This window comes from Orcinus orca, chromosome 9 (genome assembly GCF_937001465.1).
Source record: "Orcinus orca chromosome 9, mOrcOrc1.1, whole genome shotgun sequence".
NCBI lineage: Eukaryota > Metazoa > Chordata > Mammalia > Artiodactyla > Delphinidae > Orcinus > Orcinus orca.
The window spans coordinates 66,577,858-66,595,792 of record NC_064567.1 but is presented as its reverse complement, the minus strand read 5'-3'; the positions used below and the strand labels follow the sequence as shown (position 1 = coordinate 66,595,792).

Here is a 17,935-nt window from a genome sequence, read left to right as displayed (position 1 = left end):
CTTCCACCATTTTATTTCTGACATACGTGTTTTCTGGGTGACACTGATGATGGCTTCTATTTCTCCTCCCAAATATTGCTGTCAATGCCATTTTAAATATGAGCTCATTGGCAAATAATCATAGGTTTGGTCTCAGTCTAAAAAGCTCTTCCATGAGAGATCTTACTTGACATTCTTTATGCCTTGGCAGTTTCTCTCTTAATTTTGTTTTTTTTTTTTTTTCTTCAGCTCAGGTACCTGACAATGATGAGCAGTTTGTGCCAGACTATCAGGCTGAAAGTTGTAAGTATACTATGACTCATCTCTTGAACTTTTCTTTGTCTTTGTTTCCTGCTTTTATCCTTTCTCTTTGGTTGGTCTCCACTTCCAGTGTCTTTTCTTGCATTGTGTCCGTGCCTTTTTAGCTTACAGTCATGAGGTGATTGTATTTGTCAGGTTGTGACCTCAGTAGAACCCCTGTAGGATCTGAAAAGAGCTTAGGAAAACTGATTGGATTAAAAGAGGGTCCTGTTCTCTATTTCGCTAATATCCTTGGAGAAGAAACAGGGTGTGATCCATGAACATGCAAGTGTTTACTTCCAGCTTTTCAGTATGTCCAGCAGGAAAAGTGTGTGTGCTGATGGGACGGTCAGTAGTTCAAATCCTCATGAGATTTATTGTATAACATAAAAATCTTAGACCACACATCCTCTGGCTTATTGTATTATTTTACACTCATGAACTTTCACCTGCTTGGATTTAATTTTTAGCCTCATTATCTGCTTCCCGGTTGCAGTCACACAAATGCAAGTAGCCATTGGCTTCTCTTAGGATCCCTTCTGTGTTTCTTTCCCCGAGCCTTGCTCCAGGGCTTGTCATAGCATGCGAGAGGAGTGATTCAGGGGTTCTCCCCTCCTCTAATCAAAGAATGAGCATTTTGCCTGTATCAACATGGTTGCCTCGGGGTTTGCTTCCGATATTTATGGTTTGCCTCTATCAGCAAACTGCAGCTATTGACCTGAGGTGTGAATAGTAAAGATAAGGGTATAAATGCCATCCTGATTATAAAACTGACCTAATACATTTTTGTTCTTTTAGCACCAATTAAAGCTCTAACTTGTTTCATTTTTCCAGGCCATTGACGGTTTCACAGGAGGCAGTAGCAACAGCAACAACAGATGCTTAATACCTTACAACTTATCAAACCCATATTTTCACACCTAATATCATAAATCTAACACAAATACCTACGTTACTTTGAGTAACAGATGTTCGTGTGCAATGTTTTCAGCTTTTATGTTTGCTATCTTACATTTCCCAGGTGTCAAGGGTTGTAAGAGGTTTCTTCCAGATTCTCTCCCGTGTTACATATTTTAGTTCGGCGTCATTACAATTTTTTTTCATTTGTGGTAAAATATATATTACAGAAAATTTATCATTTGAATCATTTTTAAGTGTGCAGTTCAATGGCAGTCATGTTGTTGTGCAAACACCAACACCATCCATTTCCAGAACTTTCTTATCATCCCTACTGAAAGTCTGTACTTACCAAAAACTAACTCCCCACTTACCCTGCCCCCAGCACCTGGTAACTGCTGTTGCTATCAGCTTGATTTTTGATCTGAGAAGAGAGTTTTCTTTACTGTTTGATATATTTATTAGACATAGGACTTCAAGAAACCTGTTCAGCTAAGGTTTAGACCTTAATTAGAGACTCTTAGAAATTCCCGGAAGGATGATGGCTAAGGATGACAGCTAGGCAAGGTCTCCCTTTCTTCGGTGAAGTGTGGGAAGAGAATGGTCACATTTCCACATGTCCCTTCCTGTGAGGCACTGGAGTTCTTTCTAAAAACTAAACCTGTCATCTGAGTGGGAGAGTTAGTCTCATGGAGTCATTTTATATCTGAAGAAATTGGTAATGATTTTAATACTCTACCAAATGCCTAAAGTTAATTTTTATTCCTTTTCTTATTTGCCGTCTTTTTGTTTTTTCGTATTCTTGATTAATTCGTCTCCTTGAACTCACTTCTCTAGGTTCACAGCATATGATTTTTTCTTTCTTTCTTTATTCCTTTGGTTACTCCTTCTCAAGTCACTCATCTGCTTTCTCTGTCTTTCCCAGGGTTCTGTACCCAGACCTTTCCTCTTCTTTTTCTTATGCCATGCCAGCACAGTCCCACAGAACTTTCTGCGATGATGGGAATAATCTACGTCTGTACCATTCAGTATAGGAGCCACTAACCACATTCCTCATTGAGCACTTGAACTGTGGCTAATGGGACTGAAGAAATTAATTTTTAATTTATTTATTTTTTATGACTTTAAATGTACGTGAACACATGTGGCTATCAGCTACTGTGGTCAGCATGCTTCTGTTGAGCTATGTCTCCTACGTCGTTTTCTCTAGTGAGGGTCTCCAGTCTTTCCCCATCTACTGAACATCTGGTGCCCCGATCCACCACTGAGGTCCTGGTGCAAATTAGAAAAACGCAGCACCTCTGCACTCACCCCCTCCGCCCTCAGCTGAGCATCAGCATAAAACACCATTTACATAGCACCCCCAGTTTTCAATGTGATTCTCCAGTGACAGTACACTCTCAGTAAGGCCAATGGTGAAATCTTTACTTTTTTTCTGCCCAGCATCTCTCTTCAACTTCTGTTGCCCTTCTAAGTTGATGGCATCACCAATCCAAGCTGAAAACCTTTAATTTATCTTCAGTCCGTCCCAGTTCTTTACCATTAACCTCCCTTTGCTTACCAAGTTGTTAATTCTACGTCTCAGAAGTATCTTAATTTCATGGCTTCGACTCCATTTCTAATATTTCACTGCCTTAGTTCACACCCACTTTCTGCCTCCACGGAACTTGTGAATCGGCCTTTCTGTTGGTGTTCTTGCCTTCGGGTTTCCCTCCTTCCAGTCCGCTCTCTGCAATGATATTAACACACAGCCATGTGACCTTGTTAATTTTCTCTTTAAACTTCTTTCAGGACAAAGTCCTAATTCTTTAGCTGTACAGAGCATTGTTCTATAACCTGGGCCTTGGCTATCTTTTCAGTTTTAACTCTTGCTATCCCAGCACCCTGTGTCTCTCCATTCTCTAAACTTGAGCCTTTCTAATTTTTCAGTCCCCCAAACAGAGTGAGCTCTCTTATGCCTCTACCTTTGCACGTGTTCATTTTGCTTTAAAATTTTTTAAGTTTTGCTTTGCAGTCTGGTGTACCTCCAACTCCAGACTCAGCTGCGAGTTCACCGCACTGAGGTCTTTCTTGACCTTTCTTTGCATCCTTACCCTGCAGAGTTAGACTCTATAGCATCTTGTATCTTCTGTTTATTATAACATTGTAGATCCATGTCAGTAAGACTGTGAACTTCTTGAGGATTAGGAGCATGTCATAGTCAGTATGCCTGGCGTGTTTCAGAAGCACCATAAGTAAAATTGTTGTCATAACCATGATCAGCTTCTTAGTGCTGATTTTCTCCTAAGTATTTTCGAAGTCCTAATTCCCTTCTTAAGGTAGAAACATCTGATCATGCCTTAAAGCATTATATATAGTGTCCTTCTGGAAAAACATGCTAAAACCATGAATTAATTTAGCCAAGCACTTTCAGAATGCTGAAATTTTATTTTACTTCAATGAGTGAGTATTTACAGTTTAACAAATATGGCTCTAGGACTTATGAATAAAACACCTAATTATAAAGGGAAACCTATAAACATACGTAAAAATAAATCTGAAATAGTCTAATAAGAAGAAAGTGGAGATGTGATTTATTTTAAGTTTCACTGACTTAAAGGACTATTGTTCGGATGATGGTGACCAGCTAATTTCAATCTTCACTGAGGATGGAGAAAGAGGGAAATAATTTAAATAGAGGAATAGGGCATATGGATTAGACTCTAAAGAGCATTTCTGGATGGAGAAGGTTATCAAATATTGGAATTGAAAGGCCATCTTGTCTCCTAAATGCCCTTTGCACATGTTTGATACTTGTCTGTCTGGAAAAGCTTAGTGGGGCAGAGGGATCCTATCTCTAGGAACAGAAGGAAACTCCATCCCCTCTGTGTGGCCCGTCTATAACTTCTATGGGGCTATTTTTTTCCAGTGGGAATAATCAGATTTCCTTACATACCTCAATCGAATAAAATGCTTCTGTTTTTGCTTTTATTGCTTTAGCCCTTTGGTAAATGTAGGTTAGGAGAATGAATGGCAAGTTTCTGCCCAGCACTGTATTACAGAACATACATTCGAGTGTAACGTGTATAAACATACGTAGAAGAGTAGTGAACAGAGCATTCAAAAAATCTGAAAAATGAAATTAAACCATAACACTGGGGTATTGCCTAAAAATTTTCCTGAGCATCTCTTATTTTTATTTATAAAGTTTTTCTGTTGGAAACCTGGAATCTTAATGATGTCATGCTATAGTTTGGTAACCTTTGAAGGATGCTGACGTTTGAAGCATGTATAGACATTAAAAACAAATGAGAACAAACAAAAACATCATACAAGCCCATCCTAGGAATTGAATGGAGGTTAAGAAAAACAATTATGTGGCTCAAACAAACTGTTTCTTAGAAATGAATCTTTTCAGAATTCAGACACTGTGGAAAAAGATAGAATAACTTTAGGATACGCTTTAGTCCAGAGGAAGTAGAATTATATCTCTTCAGAAAAGAGAATTAAAAGAGTATTTAGAATAATAGATGAGCCTTATCTTTCCAAAGTAGATACAAATTTGTGTATAGACTGAATTTTTGTGAATCATGTGTTTTAAATTCAATACATCAATAATCTTATATTTTAAGTCATATACTTTAAATTTAGTTATACCACTAGTCTTTTAAAATCTACCACCCCTCATTTTCTTCATTTACAAAGTTGTGTGTTACTATTTTTCTAACTTGTTCGTTTCCATTTGATTACATTAGTTCCTTTCCATGTTTCCTCTACAGTGATTCACATGATAGATGATATTCACATTTACATTTTATGTTCTCCCAGAACATTCCCAGGGGTTTAGCCAGGGTTATGCAAAATTCCCAGTAGGATAGATCCTTGTAACTCTACACCTTTCTTTCACACCCGAGAAAGAACACTGGAATGCAAATCAATTAGAATGATGTCATTAAAGGAATAATAACCTTGACTCTTCTCTGATATATTTATGAAAGTAAATATAAAAAGTTTGCAAATTTCTCTACTTTAACTGAAGTTTGTAACAGAATACTAGTGACCCATTCTGAAAATAAGACAAACCAGTGTGTGCGGACTCAACTGTTTAAAGCCATTATTACACGGGTGATACGTTGTCTATGTAAATGAAAGTCCTAGCTGCACTTCATCTTCGTAGGAATTTTTTTTAAAAAAAATAGCACTTGGGGTGCTTTTTGCAGTGAAGTGGAGAAAAAAAATACCTTAACAGATTCATGTTACAAATCTGCTTCTGAAAAAAGCTGAAGTTAGGTCTATGCAGACCCTGACTGAATAATTCCTTTTATATTAACATGCGTTTGTCCTGGGTTGGAAAGTTCCACTTAGTGTTTGTGTTTCTTAATTTTCTTCCTTTCTACTAAGCTACCTTCCTGCATTCTGTTCCTTTCTACACAGACAGTGAGTACTTTATAAAATTTACTTTTTGTTACTAATTTTGAAACCTTTCTTACCTGATTCATGTTTTGGATGTGACTGGTCAGGAAGATTTTGTCTTTTATTTCTCTAACTGCTTTTACCAGAAGGTGAGCACACATTCACAGAGGAATTCCGTTTCTGAGATTTGAGGAAGTGAGTCTGTTACTGTGTTTTGTCTTCTTTTTAAACATTTTTGGAGGTAAATTTAAGCATGTCACCGTCATCAGACTTAAACTATCCATTTCAAGGATGAAGTGTCTTCTGCCTTTCTCACCTGCGATCATACGTATGTGTATGATCTCAGCCATTGCCAGCCCTTGAAGGTTGATTCCTTTGTGTATGGTTTTTGTTGTGGTTTTTGTTGTTTCTGGTCTGTTTGTTGCTTTGGGTTTTTTTTCTTGTGTTTTTTTTTTTACAGTTTAAATATTTTATCAAAGCAATACATTGATAGAGTGGAAAACACAAGTAAGATTATTCCCCATTTTTCACAGTTCTCTTCTCTAGAGGCAACCATTTTTTTTTTCCTTTGTAGTTGGCTCACATACTAAATAATGTAATTGTACTGCAACTTATTGATTTATCAGTTTTAGGGTTTTTTTGTTGTCCTGTTCAGATAGATAATCATTTTGGGTAAGTTTAAATTATTTTCCTGAAAGTCATCAGCTATGTAATTTTACATGAGTCCAGTAAACTTATTCACACTTGAGTGTGAATATGAATTATTTGGGAAGCTTATTCAAATGCAGCTTTATGGTCCCTATCTGTGAGAGTTTGACCGTTTAGGTCTGGAATTGGGCCCTGTAATTTCTAACAAGCTGTTAGGTGATTCTGATGCAGGCCTTCCAAGGAGCACAACGTTAGAAATTTTACTATCCTGTTATTTACTTATTTGTAGACTAAAGATAGCAGCATCAATTTTTTGCAGTTAAGTTGTAAGATGGACTTGGCTATTCATACACAATTCATTATGTAATAGATACAGTTTCTGAAGATGTTATTAAGTAATATATCGTCATCTTATTGAAATATACTAGGGAATTAAATCTATATAAAAATGATACTGTTGAAGTGGTTTCTTCATTTTTATCATTTTTACTTGAGTTATTTGTGTTTTCCAATTGCAAAGACTATTTTCTACTTATTTTCTCTTACCTTTAGCTATAGGAAAGTCATGGCTGATTGTAGATCCCTGTCATCCTTCAATCAATTCTACTTTAGAAGGCTACCTAGTAAATTGCGAATTTTCCCAATCTGGTTAGAGAGAACCAAGCATTGGGGGCCCCATCCTTTTCCAAGTACATTCATTAGGGATTCTTGTTATTAGATAGTCTGCTCTTCCTTTGGGAGTGCACATCTGCCCTATCTATGCCAGTTTTGAGTCCAGCGGCCACATTTTCAGCAAAAAAAAATTTAATTTGGTGCTTGACTGTTTCACAAGGAATGTATTTTTCAAACCAAAATAGAAACCCAGTGAAAAATAAGCTGCATCTTGCAATAATTTTCATCTTAGATAACCTCCCAGGAATCCACGAAGTTTTAGAGAAGAAAGAAAATCTAAATAATACACCTTGGGCCTGTTTCTTGATCTTTATTTACTTATCCGTAAAATGACAAAGAAATAATCTCTCAGACCCAGGCCACGTTGTGATTGTGACTCTTTTTCCACGCTCAAGGGAAAAAAGGAAGGGTAACATCTAAATATGGTAAATGCTTGCTTGAATTTGAAAGTGGACTTTAGAAAAAACATAATGGGGAAATGTATAAATAGCAATTACCATAAATTACTATGTACTTATAAGTAAACAGTTGGATCAATTTTATTAAGATCTGCTCTAGGAGAGAGATCCCTTTCACAAATTTTGGTTCTACCGGTTTATTCTTCATAAGGTAGATAGTTCAGACTCAGTGCCAAAGTGAAAACCAAAAGACAAAGGAAAACAACCCCACCTTCCAAAAAAAATTGGAGTTTGTTGTTTCCTTATAGCTGAAAGCTAAAATTACGTATCTCAACCCAAGATTTTAGCTTTTTGTTTCCTATTTTCTTTATCGTTCTTTAATTTTGCCTTCAGTATAACAAATTATCCTAGAAATTAACTTCAGAAACATGCTCAAAGGGAGTACGTCAACAAATGCTTTCCACTTAGCCTGCCTATAATTAGTAACAAATTATTTTGAGAAAAGTGATCTGTGCCTTTGGTTGAACGTTACTCAATATTAAATAAGTATATCGTTATGCAGTAACTGGATTTATTAGTCTGAAAGCCAAATAGTATTTATTGGAAAATTTAGGTAAGGGATGAAGGTGGAAAAGTATTTGCAGAACCAAAGTTATGTTCTTTGTTCTAGTATTTTTAATATATACACAGATGCGTATATATATATTGATGAATTAAAAAAGCAAAAACAACATTTATTAGTATTTGCAAATAAAGCCAAAGCAGTCATGAAAATGAGTACATTTGGGGGCCACCAAATGTATGTAAATTTCATGAAATCAGATATAAAGGACCGATGAAGAGGTAATCTGAGCTAAACTAGTACATGAGAATCTTTATGTCATAATTGTATGTTTAGTGTTCTTATGGGGTTTTATTTATATCATTCTGTTTTTTCCATTTTTTCCCTTTTATAACATTAAACGTCTACTTAATATGCACAGTGCTTATTTGCTTCTGTCTGTTAATGAATTTTCTCCTAATGAGAGTTTGTGCTGTGTCTCACTGAGTAAAAATGGTTGGTTTGATGTGGTTGCTTTTTTAAATCTAATGAATTGTGCCCCAACAAGCACTACTTTGCTTTGGCATTAGCTGAGGCTTTTGTGAACCCAAGAACGTATTTATCGGCAATTTATCAGGAATGGCTAGATTAAAAATCCTACTTATATAATGTCTGATTAAAGTTTAAGAAAAACTACTTTTGTGTGCTAATGATTTTATATGCCGTCTTTAAATCTTATTTAAATCTAAGGTTAGCAAAGTTCATTTTGCCATAGATACTACATTGTTAAACCGTTCAGGTTTGTTTCATAATTACTCCTAGTTGTTGAATTTACAGTGCTTTTAAGAGCGATTTTTAGATGCCATGGAAGAGGTTTGAATTGTGATTGTTCCTTTATGTTTTATAGGGAAATATTATATTCATATTTCTGTTTGCAAAATTGGAGTGCTTATGTACGCTTACAAGCGTGAGCCATATCCATTATCTTCATTTTTATTATTTAAAATATGAATAATATATCTTCGTAGTATAAACATTTTTATTTTACTTATGAGATTTTAATTTAACTTATTTACTGATACATACGTCTATACAGTTGTATATTAAGGATGCTAAGTAAGTTTATAAGACACTGAAAGTTTATTCATTCAGCGAATGTGTTTTGAGCCTATTATATGCCGTGCTTTGTTCTAGGCATTGCTGATACAGTGGTGGGCAAACCAGAAAAATACCTCTGCTCTTGTGAAGCTTTCGTTCTTATTGCATGTAACTGATAAAGTCTTATTCATCCCATGTGGAGGGATGTGAAATTGTATCGGGATCAGTGTGTATTCATAGTCATTGTCTGTTCAGACTCTGATCTGTTATGTTCTGAAGAAAATGTACTTAGGTGTTTTTTTCAAATTTTATGTTTATTTCCACAGAAAGCACTCTGCTTAAAGGTGTAGCCACTGGATTTCCCAGTGGATGACTCTCTGTGTTCATACCTCTTTAGCCTAAGCCTAAATTCCTGTGATGGTTGACTAAGAAGAATATTTTACAGCTTTTTAAAAATTATGTACTCTCATGTTAATATTGGGTTGGCCAGGAAGTTCGTGTAACATCATACGGAAAATGCCGAATGAACTTTCTGGCCAACCGAATATTATACATTGTATATTACTATATACAGTGTATTAACCTCTACATTTTGAGATCATACTCGTTCTTTAAGATTCCGTTCATATGTCATTTATTCCTTAATTATGTTCGAATTAATGACTTCTGTGTGCCCATAAATGCTTTGTGTGCATCTCAATTTAAACACTATTTCAATTGGCTTGTAGAGGATGGATCATGTCCTACTCATCCTTGTATGATTCACATGTTGTGGCGATTGAATGAGTATTGAAATGACTGAAGAGCTTCTTGGGTACTTAGACTCTTTCTAAAAACATATTCATGCACAGGTGGCTTAAGTTGTTTGAAATCTAATGCAGATATCTTCTTTTATTTTCCATGTTTCATTTTTATTTGAAGGATAATGGAAAGCTGTCTGCATTTGTGTAACATTAGAGCCAAGTCTCAGTTATCAGATTAGGGGTCTCTGATAAATATTATTTAAGACTCATATCTCACATTTCTCAGTAATCTCTATTTAGCACGAATACTCTGACATAACTTGGTATTGTTCCAGTTTTATACAGAGAGAAACCTAGGATGTAAAATAATTCAGTAGGTAAAGCATGTGATGACTGATATTACAGAGGTCAGACCCCAGCTCATACTTTCTTTCTCTGTGGAAATCTTCCTTCCCTGAGAGCCCTTCCTTAGCCCACTTGTAAAGATTTCAAAACTGTTATTACCCTTGGGAAAAAACCTACATTGTTAAAAAAGAATGTTCTTCATATGAGACATCAATATTGTTTGAAAATTCTTATCAAGGTGTGATAAATTGACAGAGACCAAGAGAGCCAGGCGTTTGTCCCAAGAAAGATATTCTGTGAACTGATATGAGCTAATTACCTACAGGAAAGCAAGATGGGAGGACTTGGTATTTGGGGACTATTGCCAATCCTTATCTAGGCTACAGTGCTTTTTTTCCTCTTCCTCAAATATTTTATCTTACTTTTTCAGCATTTGAGAGGTTTATGACAACACTATATATTTTCATGTTTATGTGCAAGTTTTGACTTCAGAAATGTTTCAGACCTGGCATATTTTCCTCGCAGGAGGTGGAGGGAGAAGAATAGTTTGGGTAATTATGACAGTAGTAGTAGTTAGCAGCAGCAGAATTAGTAAGAGTACTAGTCACAGTCGTAGTGTCCATGGAATTGCCAAAGTAGTAGTAAATATTCATGAAAATCCCAAAGCTGCAGCTTGAAGAGACATTATAGATTAGTGATATCACCATTCTTATGTTAAAGATGAAAAACTGAAATCCAGAAATATTATTGGGCTGTCTCTGATTTTTAAAAGAGTATATGCTCTCACTTGTGTGTAGGTAAAACAGCAAATAAAAATTCTGTGAACCTAGACACTGTGACTTATATGTGACCTTTTCTTTATCAAATTCTCTGTTTGTAACCCTGGAATAAAAAATATTTTTCTCAGCCATTTTCTCATTCAAGAAGGTACTTTTAAACTCTGCAACCTTATTAGCACAAATGTGTATTTTTCAGATAAAGGAATGAGTTTAATTCAATACATCTTTACGGTAGGCTTTTGTTTATCTGCGTTACCAATTTTAGTGTGTCTGTATTTAATTCTTAGTTTACTATTATTTAGGTTTTTCACATTAAGTAGGATCAACATCTATAAACCGCTACAAAATTCTGGATACATTTTGATCAGAAAGAAATATATACCTTGCTTTGTCCACTTTTCCCTCTGAACTTCTCAACACTGACATTTAATCCTAAACCATAATACGCTCTTCTTAGATTGTCTTCCAGCTATAGAGTTGCCAGGAAAAGTTCTGTCAAATACTCTCAAGGCAACTGGACTCGGTTAAAAGTGGCTCTTTCTTATCAAGATGTATGGATAATATTGAAGCAAACCTTTCAATAGTGTTAGCTTTTCCTTTGAAATGGAGGTCATGCTGTGAAGTGAACTCTTACTGCTGTTTGAGGTGGTTTTCCTCCATCCTCATGGACACAACAGCCTTATTACATTGATTTGATTTGATTCTCTGGTCCATGGCACTGGGGCTAGAATGTCAGGTGACTCAGTTGTCTCAACTGACAGGGCTGCAGGGAAAGCCAAGTAACTGGATGTCATTGCTCCCTTTTTTCTGAATGTTTTTGCCTTCCTCAGTCTCTCCACATTCTTGTTTTCTTCTAGGGTAATCAAACCTTATTTTCCTTTCTGAAAGCTCTACGTTCGTTCACTGTTTTATTGCAGATTAAAGGCTGGTGCATTAGAAGGTTATCAGCTAATCAATAAACTTCAGGCATCCCATCTTGTGATAAAACTGTTTCATTGATCAAAGTGGAAATTAGGCCCTTAGCCTTTAAATGGCAGTTTCTGAAGGTTTGGAGAATGTGCTTATGGAATGTATAGCCCAATCCTCTTGTGTATATTGAGAGGTAGTCGTATGAGTTTAATGTGTGTGTGTGATGTACACAGAAGCAGATCCACGTATAAAAATGTCTTTAGGGCTTCCCTGGTGGCGCAGTGGTTGAGAGTCCGTCTGCCGATGTAGGGGACACGGGTTCGTGCCCCGGGCCGGGAAGATCCCACATGCCGCAGAGCGGCTGGGCCCGTGAGCCATGGCCGCTGAGCCTGCGCGTCCGGAGCCTGTGGTCCGCAACGGGAGAGGCCACAACAGTGAGAGGCCCGCGTACTGCAAAGAAAAAAAAGTCTTTAACTGTATTTTATTTAACATATCGTTCTCACTTTTCTTAAATTTTTTTTTCAAATTCTGATCAGTAAACCTCTCTCTCCCTATCTCTCTAAATATATAAAACCTATTTTTGTTAAGACTGGTATTAAGATGTCTTCTAAACCCCTAAAGTGAATTTTCAATAATTGCACACATAGGAGATAAAGGTTCAAATGCTGATTGTGAAATCAGAAAAATAATACTCTTATTTTCATATTAATTACGTAGTTAAATAGATAATAGCTTAAGAATCTTAAGATTTCGCTTCTTTATTTTGGTAAATGGAAGCTTGCTCTTTTGGTTGAGTTCCTACCATTGCTTTTTTTTTTTCCATAATGAAAAGTAAGTTTTGCCAACAAATATTCATAGTGCCAGGCATTATGCTAGGTGCTATAGAATGAAATTTAAAAACAATATTTGTGATAATACTAATCTCTATTTGTTTAGCAATTTAGAATTCATAGATCATTTTCACACCCACGTTTCATTTGTACCTCGCAGTGGTCCTGGGATGTAGGCAGAGCAGACAACGTCATACAGGTTTAGTGAGATTCCCAAAGTCTCATAGATAGTGAATGTCAGAACCAACTCATCTTGTAGCATTTTCTCTTACACGCATCTGAGCAGAATGTGTTAACCCGTCATTCCTTGAAATGCTAAGACTAGACAAGTGAATAAAAAACATAAGTATTTTTTCCATTTGCATGTATACATACATAAATTTATGTTTGTATAATATAATAAATTAAAGGAAAAGTGGAAAACATCCAAAAGTTTCTTACTGTTTATGGATTTCTTCTAATTTATAACAATGTACAAAATAACATATATGGAAAGCATGGGTGGAGTAGACAGTCCTTTAAGTTCCCTATTACTCTATGAAAATCATGCTCATATTTTGAGTTGTAGAGAGGTATGGTTAACTCCTGTGTATACATAAGCCTTCAGCTTCAGGAATCCTGAATGTTTGATTAACAAAATAATGAAGCTCTCAAAAGAGAATTTTTAAATTTTGGTTTGAAACACTATTTCTCTTTGGGCATTGTATAACTTGGCCAGAAATAATTCCTAATATTGTGCAGAAATTAATTGAACATTATATTTGACATTCTGTCTGGTACAACTTTTTTATGTCTATTCATGCTGTTTTATAGTATTAATGCTATAGACACTAAAGCCATGTAATATAAACATGGGATCCTTTCAGGGGACCAAGGGCAGTGTACTACATAAGAGCAAGGCATTGGACCTAGGATGCTTGAGTTGAAATCTCTATTTACTAGGTGTGTGGCTTTGTATAAGCAACTTAAGATCATTGTGCCTCAGTTTCCTCCTGTTTAAAACCTGGATAATAATGTTCCCATCCCTTAGGGTCACTTGTGTATGTTTATATAAAATATGTAAGTAATGAACAGTGAGTAATAAACTACTATGCCATTTTAAATAAGGACTTGAGCATTGGGATTTTGGTATCCATGGGTGGGAACAGATTCTAGAACTAATACCCTGAGGATGCCTAGGCAACAACTGTATGTCTGGCACATAGAAAACACCATATAAGCTTTTATTCTATATATACACAAATATATATGAAATACACAAAATACATAATTCAGATAATATTTCACAAATGCATTTATTTTGATCAACTTACTTTTCTGTGTTGTTTTTGTTTGTTTGCTTTTGCCATATTCAGAAATTATCTATACCTCCCAGCTTACAGGCTTATCTACACATATTGTAAAATAGTAGAAGAATACTATTTCAAAAGGTCAAAAGAATAGTATTTGACCTTTTACTGTTGGTCACACTAAGCAGTTCAGTGCATATCTGCAGTGATACTGTCAGAAGACACTCAGAAGTGTTGTTTGTTCAAACCTACTGTCATTTTGACTCTAAGGATTCATAAACAGAAAGTTGACCTGGAAACATTCAGTACTTGAAAAACAGACCTGGTTATAGGATCAGTTAACATCTTACATTTAAGATTATGGGTTATGCATTCTGGTTGATCAAGGACACCCTGATTTGTGGGTCTAGCAAAATTGCCTGCATCTTCAATGTTTTTGTTGATTTTGAAGTTGATGTATTCATTGAAAGGGAAAAAAAGTGTTGATTTTTCAAGATGCAACCTTTACAGTGCAAAGCGATAATAATTATAGTGTTCACTCAGCCTGAAGAAAAAATTTCACCAGTTAAATAGCAATAATCAAGATGAGAACTATATTAGAAGGGTGCTAATTTTATGATCCTCTCTTATTTAAATAATAAAAATGAATCCCCAGGACCTTTGCTGTAACACTACGTGCAATGAAAGGGTATTCAGCTTTAGATGTGGCCTGTGGAAGCCCATTTAAAAGTAATTGGTTGCTTAAGTTGTGAATGACCTAAGATCATCCTTATCAAATAGGATGAATGAATTAGTTAGGCAGTGGCTGGGCTTCTACCAGACCAGTTGTGTTCGACCTAAGAATTGGACTCTGCGTGCTAAATTTAAGAAAAGTTGGTTCTAGCTGTACCTAAAACAGAACTGGAATTACTAACGTTGGATGCTTGTTCAGCACTGAAGTAAATAAAGATCTTAAAGTAGCTATAATCTCACAAGGCAACACGTTGGCTTTAGGTTCAAATCTTAAGTTCCACAGTTTACCATATTTGTGATCTTGGGCTAATTACTTAACTTCTTTAACCCTTGTAAGTAAGAGGAGAAAGTAAATGGATTGGTGTAATGATTAAATGAGATATTTTATGTCAAGATTTTGGCATGCAAGTTAGTATTTGATAACTCAGTAACTCTATAGAAGTAAGACATTATCGATGTCTATACTCTTTTGAGGCCAGAGGATTTCATAAGCTACAGTGACAGTTTCAGAATAGTAATGCTAATAATACAGTTAAAAACAATTGAAAGTGACTGCATTTGATTGACCTAGTGGTGAAGAAATTTGGTTTGTGTTGTCATTCCTGCTACCTAACCACCTGTTGGTAATATACCTACTCTAGATAGAGATAATCAATAGATGGTTCTTTAAAAAGTAAACCTCACCCTCCTTTCCATTATGCTCCATTACTAACCCACAAGGAAGAAACACTACAGATGTAGCAGCGTATACATTACAAAATTGTGGAAGATCCTGCTCTTTCTCTAGTTGGTGTGGTAGGTTGTCTATGCCCAGTGCTTGAAGTTTTTCCTGTAGGAAAGATAAACACTGTATTCGTGACTCACAATTGGGGGGAAAAAAAAAAAGGTGGTTTGACAGACCCAACTATTTTTATTTATTTTATTTTATTTTTTATTGGCAGAGGCACATTTAATTTACAGTGATTATACTATCTATTATTCAGCACAGTTTTAAGTACTACAAGCTCCCTGGAGAACAGGGGGAAAAAAGTGCATGTAAAAAGAACCCAACCCTCTCCAGAATCACACAATGCAGAAGAATCTCAGTGACAAAATACAATTCATGGCACAATACTGTATTTTAAAGTACTTTATATTTCTCAATTCTGTATTTCATTCCCATGAGGAGCTCAGTTTATTTATTTATTTTTTTGAATTTTTGAATTTAATTGTTTTTATACAGCAGGTTCTTATTAGTTATCCATTTTATACAGATTCTATATGTCAATCCCAATCTCTCAGTTCATCACACCACCACCACCATCCTCCGCTGCTTCCCCACTTGGTGTCCATACGTTTGTTTTCTACAACTGGGTCTCAATTTCTGCCCTGCAAACCGGTTCATCTGTACCATTTTTCTAGGTTCCACATATATGCGTTAATATACCATATTTGTTTTTCTCTTTCTGACTTACTTCACTCTGTATGACAGTCTCTAGATTCATCCACGTCTCTACAAATGACCCAATTTTGTTCCTATTCATGGCTGAGTAATATTCCATTATATATATGTACCACATCTTTTATTTTCTTTTTTGGTTCCACATCTTCTTTATTCGTCTGTCAATGGGCATTTAGGTTGCTTCCATGACCTGGCTATTGTAAATAGTGCTGCAATGAACATTGGGGTGCATGTGTCTTTTTGAATTATGGTTTTCTCTGGGTATATGCCCAGTAGTGGGATTGCTGGGTCATATGGTAATTCTATTTTTAGTTTTCTAAGGAACCTCCATACTGTTCTCCATAGTGGCTGTATCAATTTACATTCCCACCAACAGTGCAAGAGGCTTCCCTTTTCTCCACACCCTCTCCAGCATTTATTGTTTGTAGATTTTCTGATGATGCCCATTCTAATGGGTGTGAGGTGATACCTCATTGTAGTTATGATTTGCATTTCTCTACTAATTAGTGACGTTGAGCAGCTTTTCATGTGCTCCTTGGCAATCTGTATATCTTCTTTGGAGAAATGTCTGTTTAGGTCTTCTGCCCATTTTTGGATTGGGTTGTTTTTTTTAATATTGAGCTGCATGAGCTGTTTATATATTTTGGAGATTAATCCTTTGTCCGTTGATTCGTTTGCAAATATTTTTTCCCATTCTGAGGGTTGTCTTTTAGTCTTGTTTGTAGTTTCCTTTGCTGTGCAAAAGCTTTTAATTTTCATTAGGTCCCATTTGTTTATTTTTGTTTTTATTTCCATTACTCTAGGAGGTGGGTCAAAAAAGATCTTGCTGTGATTTCTGTCAAAGAGTGTTCTTCCTATGTTTTCCTCTAAGAGTTTTATAGTGCCCGGTCTTACATTTAGGTCTTTAATCCACCTTGAGTTTATTTTTGTGTACGGTGTTAGGGAGTATTCCAGTTTCATTCTTTACATGTAGCTGTCCAGTTTTCCCAGCACCACTTATTGAAGAGACTGTTTTTTCTGTGTTGTATATCCTTGCCTCCTTTGTCATAGATTAGTTGACCATAGGTGCATGGGTTTATCTCTGGGCTTTCTGTCCTGTTACATTGATCTATATTTCTGTTTTTGTGCCAGTACCATACTGTCTTAATTACTGTACCTTTGTAGTATAGTCTGAAGTCAAGGAGTCTGATTCCTCCAGCTCCATTTTTTTTCCCTGAAGACTGCTTTGGCTATTCGGGGTCTTTTGTGTCTCCATACAAATTTTAAGTTTTTTTGTTCTAGTTCTGTAAAAAATGCCATTGGTAATTTGATAGGGATTGCATTGAATCTGTAGATTGCTTTGGGTAGTAATTTTCACAATATTGATTCTTTCAATCTAAGAACATGGTACATCTCTCCATCTGTTTATAGCATCTTTAATTTCTTTCATCAGTGTCTTATAGTTTTCTGCATACAGGTCTTTTGCCTCCCTAGGCAGGTTTATTCCTATGTATTTTATTATTTTTGTTGCATTCGTAATTGGGAGTGTTTCCTTAATTTCTCTTTCAGATTTTTCATCATTAGTGTATAGGAATGCAATTGATTTCTGTGCATTAATTTTGTCTCCTGCTACTTTACCAAATTCATTGATTAGCTCTAGTAGTTTTCTGGTGGCACCTTTAGGATTTTCTATATATAGTATTGTGTCATCTGCAAACAGTGACAGTTTTACTTCTTCTTTTCCGGTTTGTTTTCCTTTTATTTCTTTTTCTTCTCTGATTGCTGTGGTTAGGACTTCCAAAACTATGTTGAATAATAGTGGTGAGAGTGGACATACTTGTCTTGTTGCTGTTCTTAGAGGAAATGCTTTCAGTTTTTCACTATTGAGAATGATGCTTGCTGTGGGTTTCTCATATATGGCCTTTATTATGTTGAGGTAGGTTCCCTCTATGTCCACTTTCTG

At 35.8% G+C, this 17,935-nt stretch overlaps 1 protein-coding gene across 12 annotated transcripts in view; it reads left to right on the top strand.

The window, feature by feature from the left end:
* The window catches only part of ETV1 (ETS variant transcription factor 1), a 96,693-nt gene that overhangs the window by 13,808 nt on the left and 64,950 nt on the right, over positions 1-17,935 (top strand). For all 12 annotated transcript variants that reach the window (XM_033400104.2, XM_049714821.1, XM_033400085.2 and 9 more), the window contains one exon: positions 229-282. In XM_033400104.2, the coding sequence (XP_033255995.1) occupies positions 229-282 (54 nt within the window). The remainder of the gene's footprint in view (positions 1-228; positions 283-17,935) is intronic.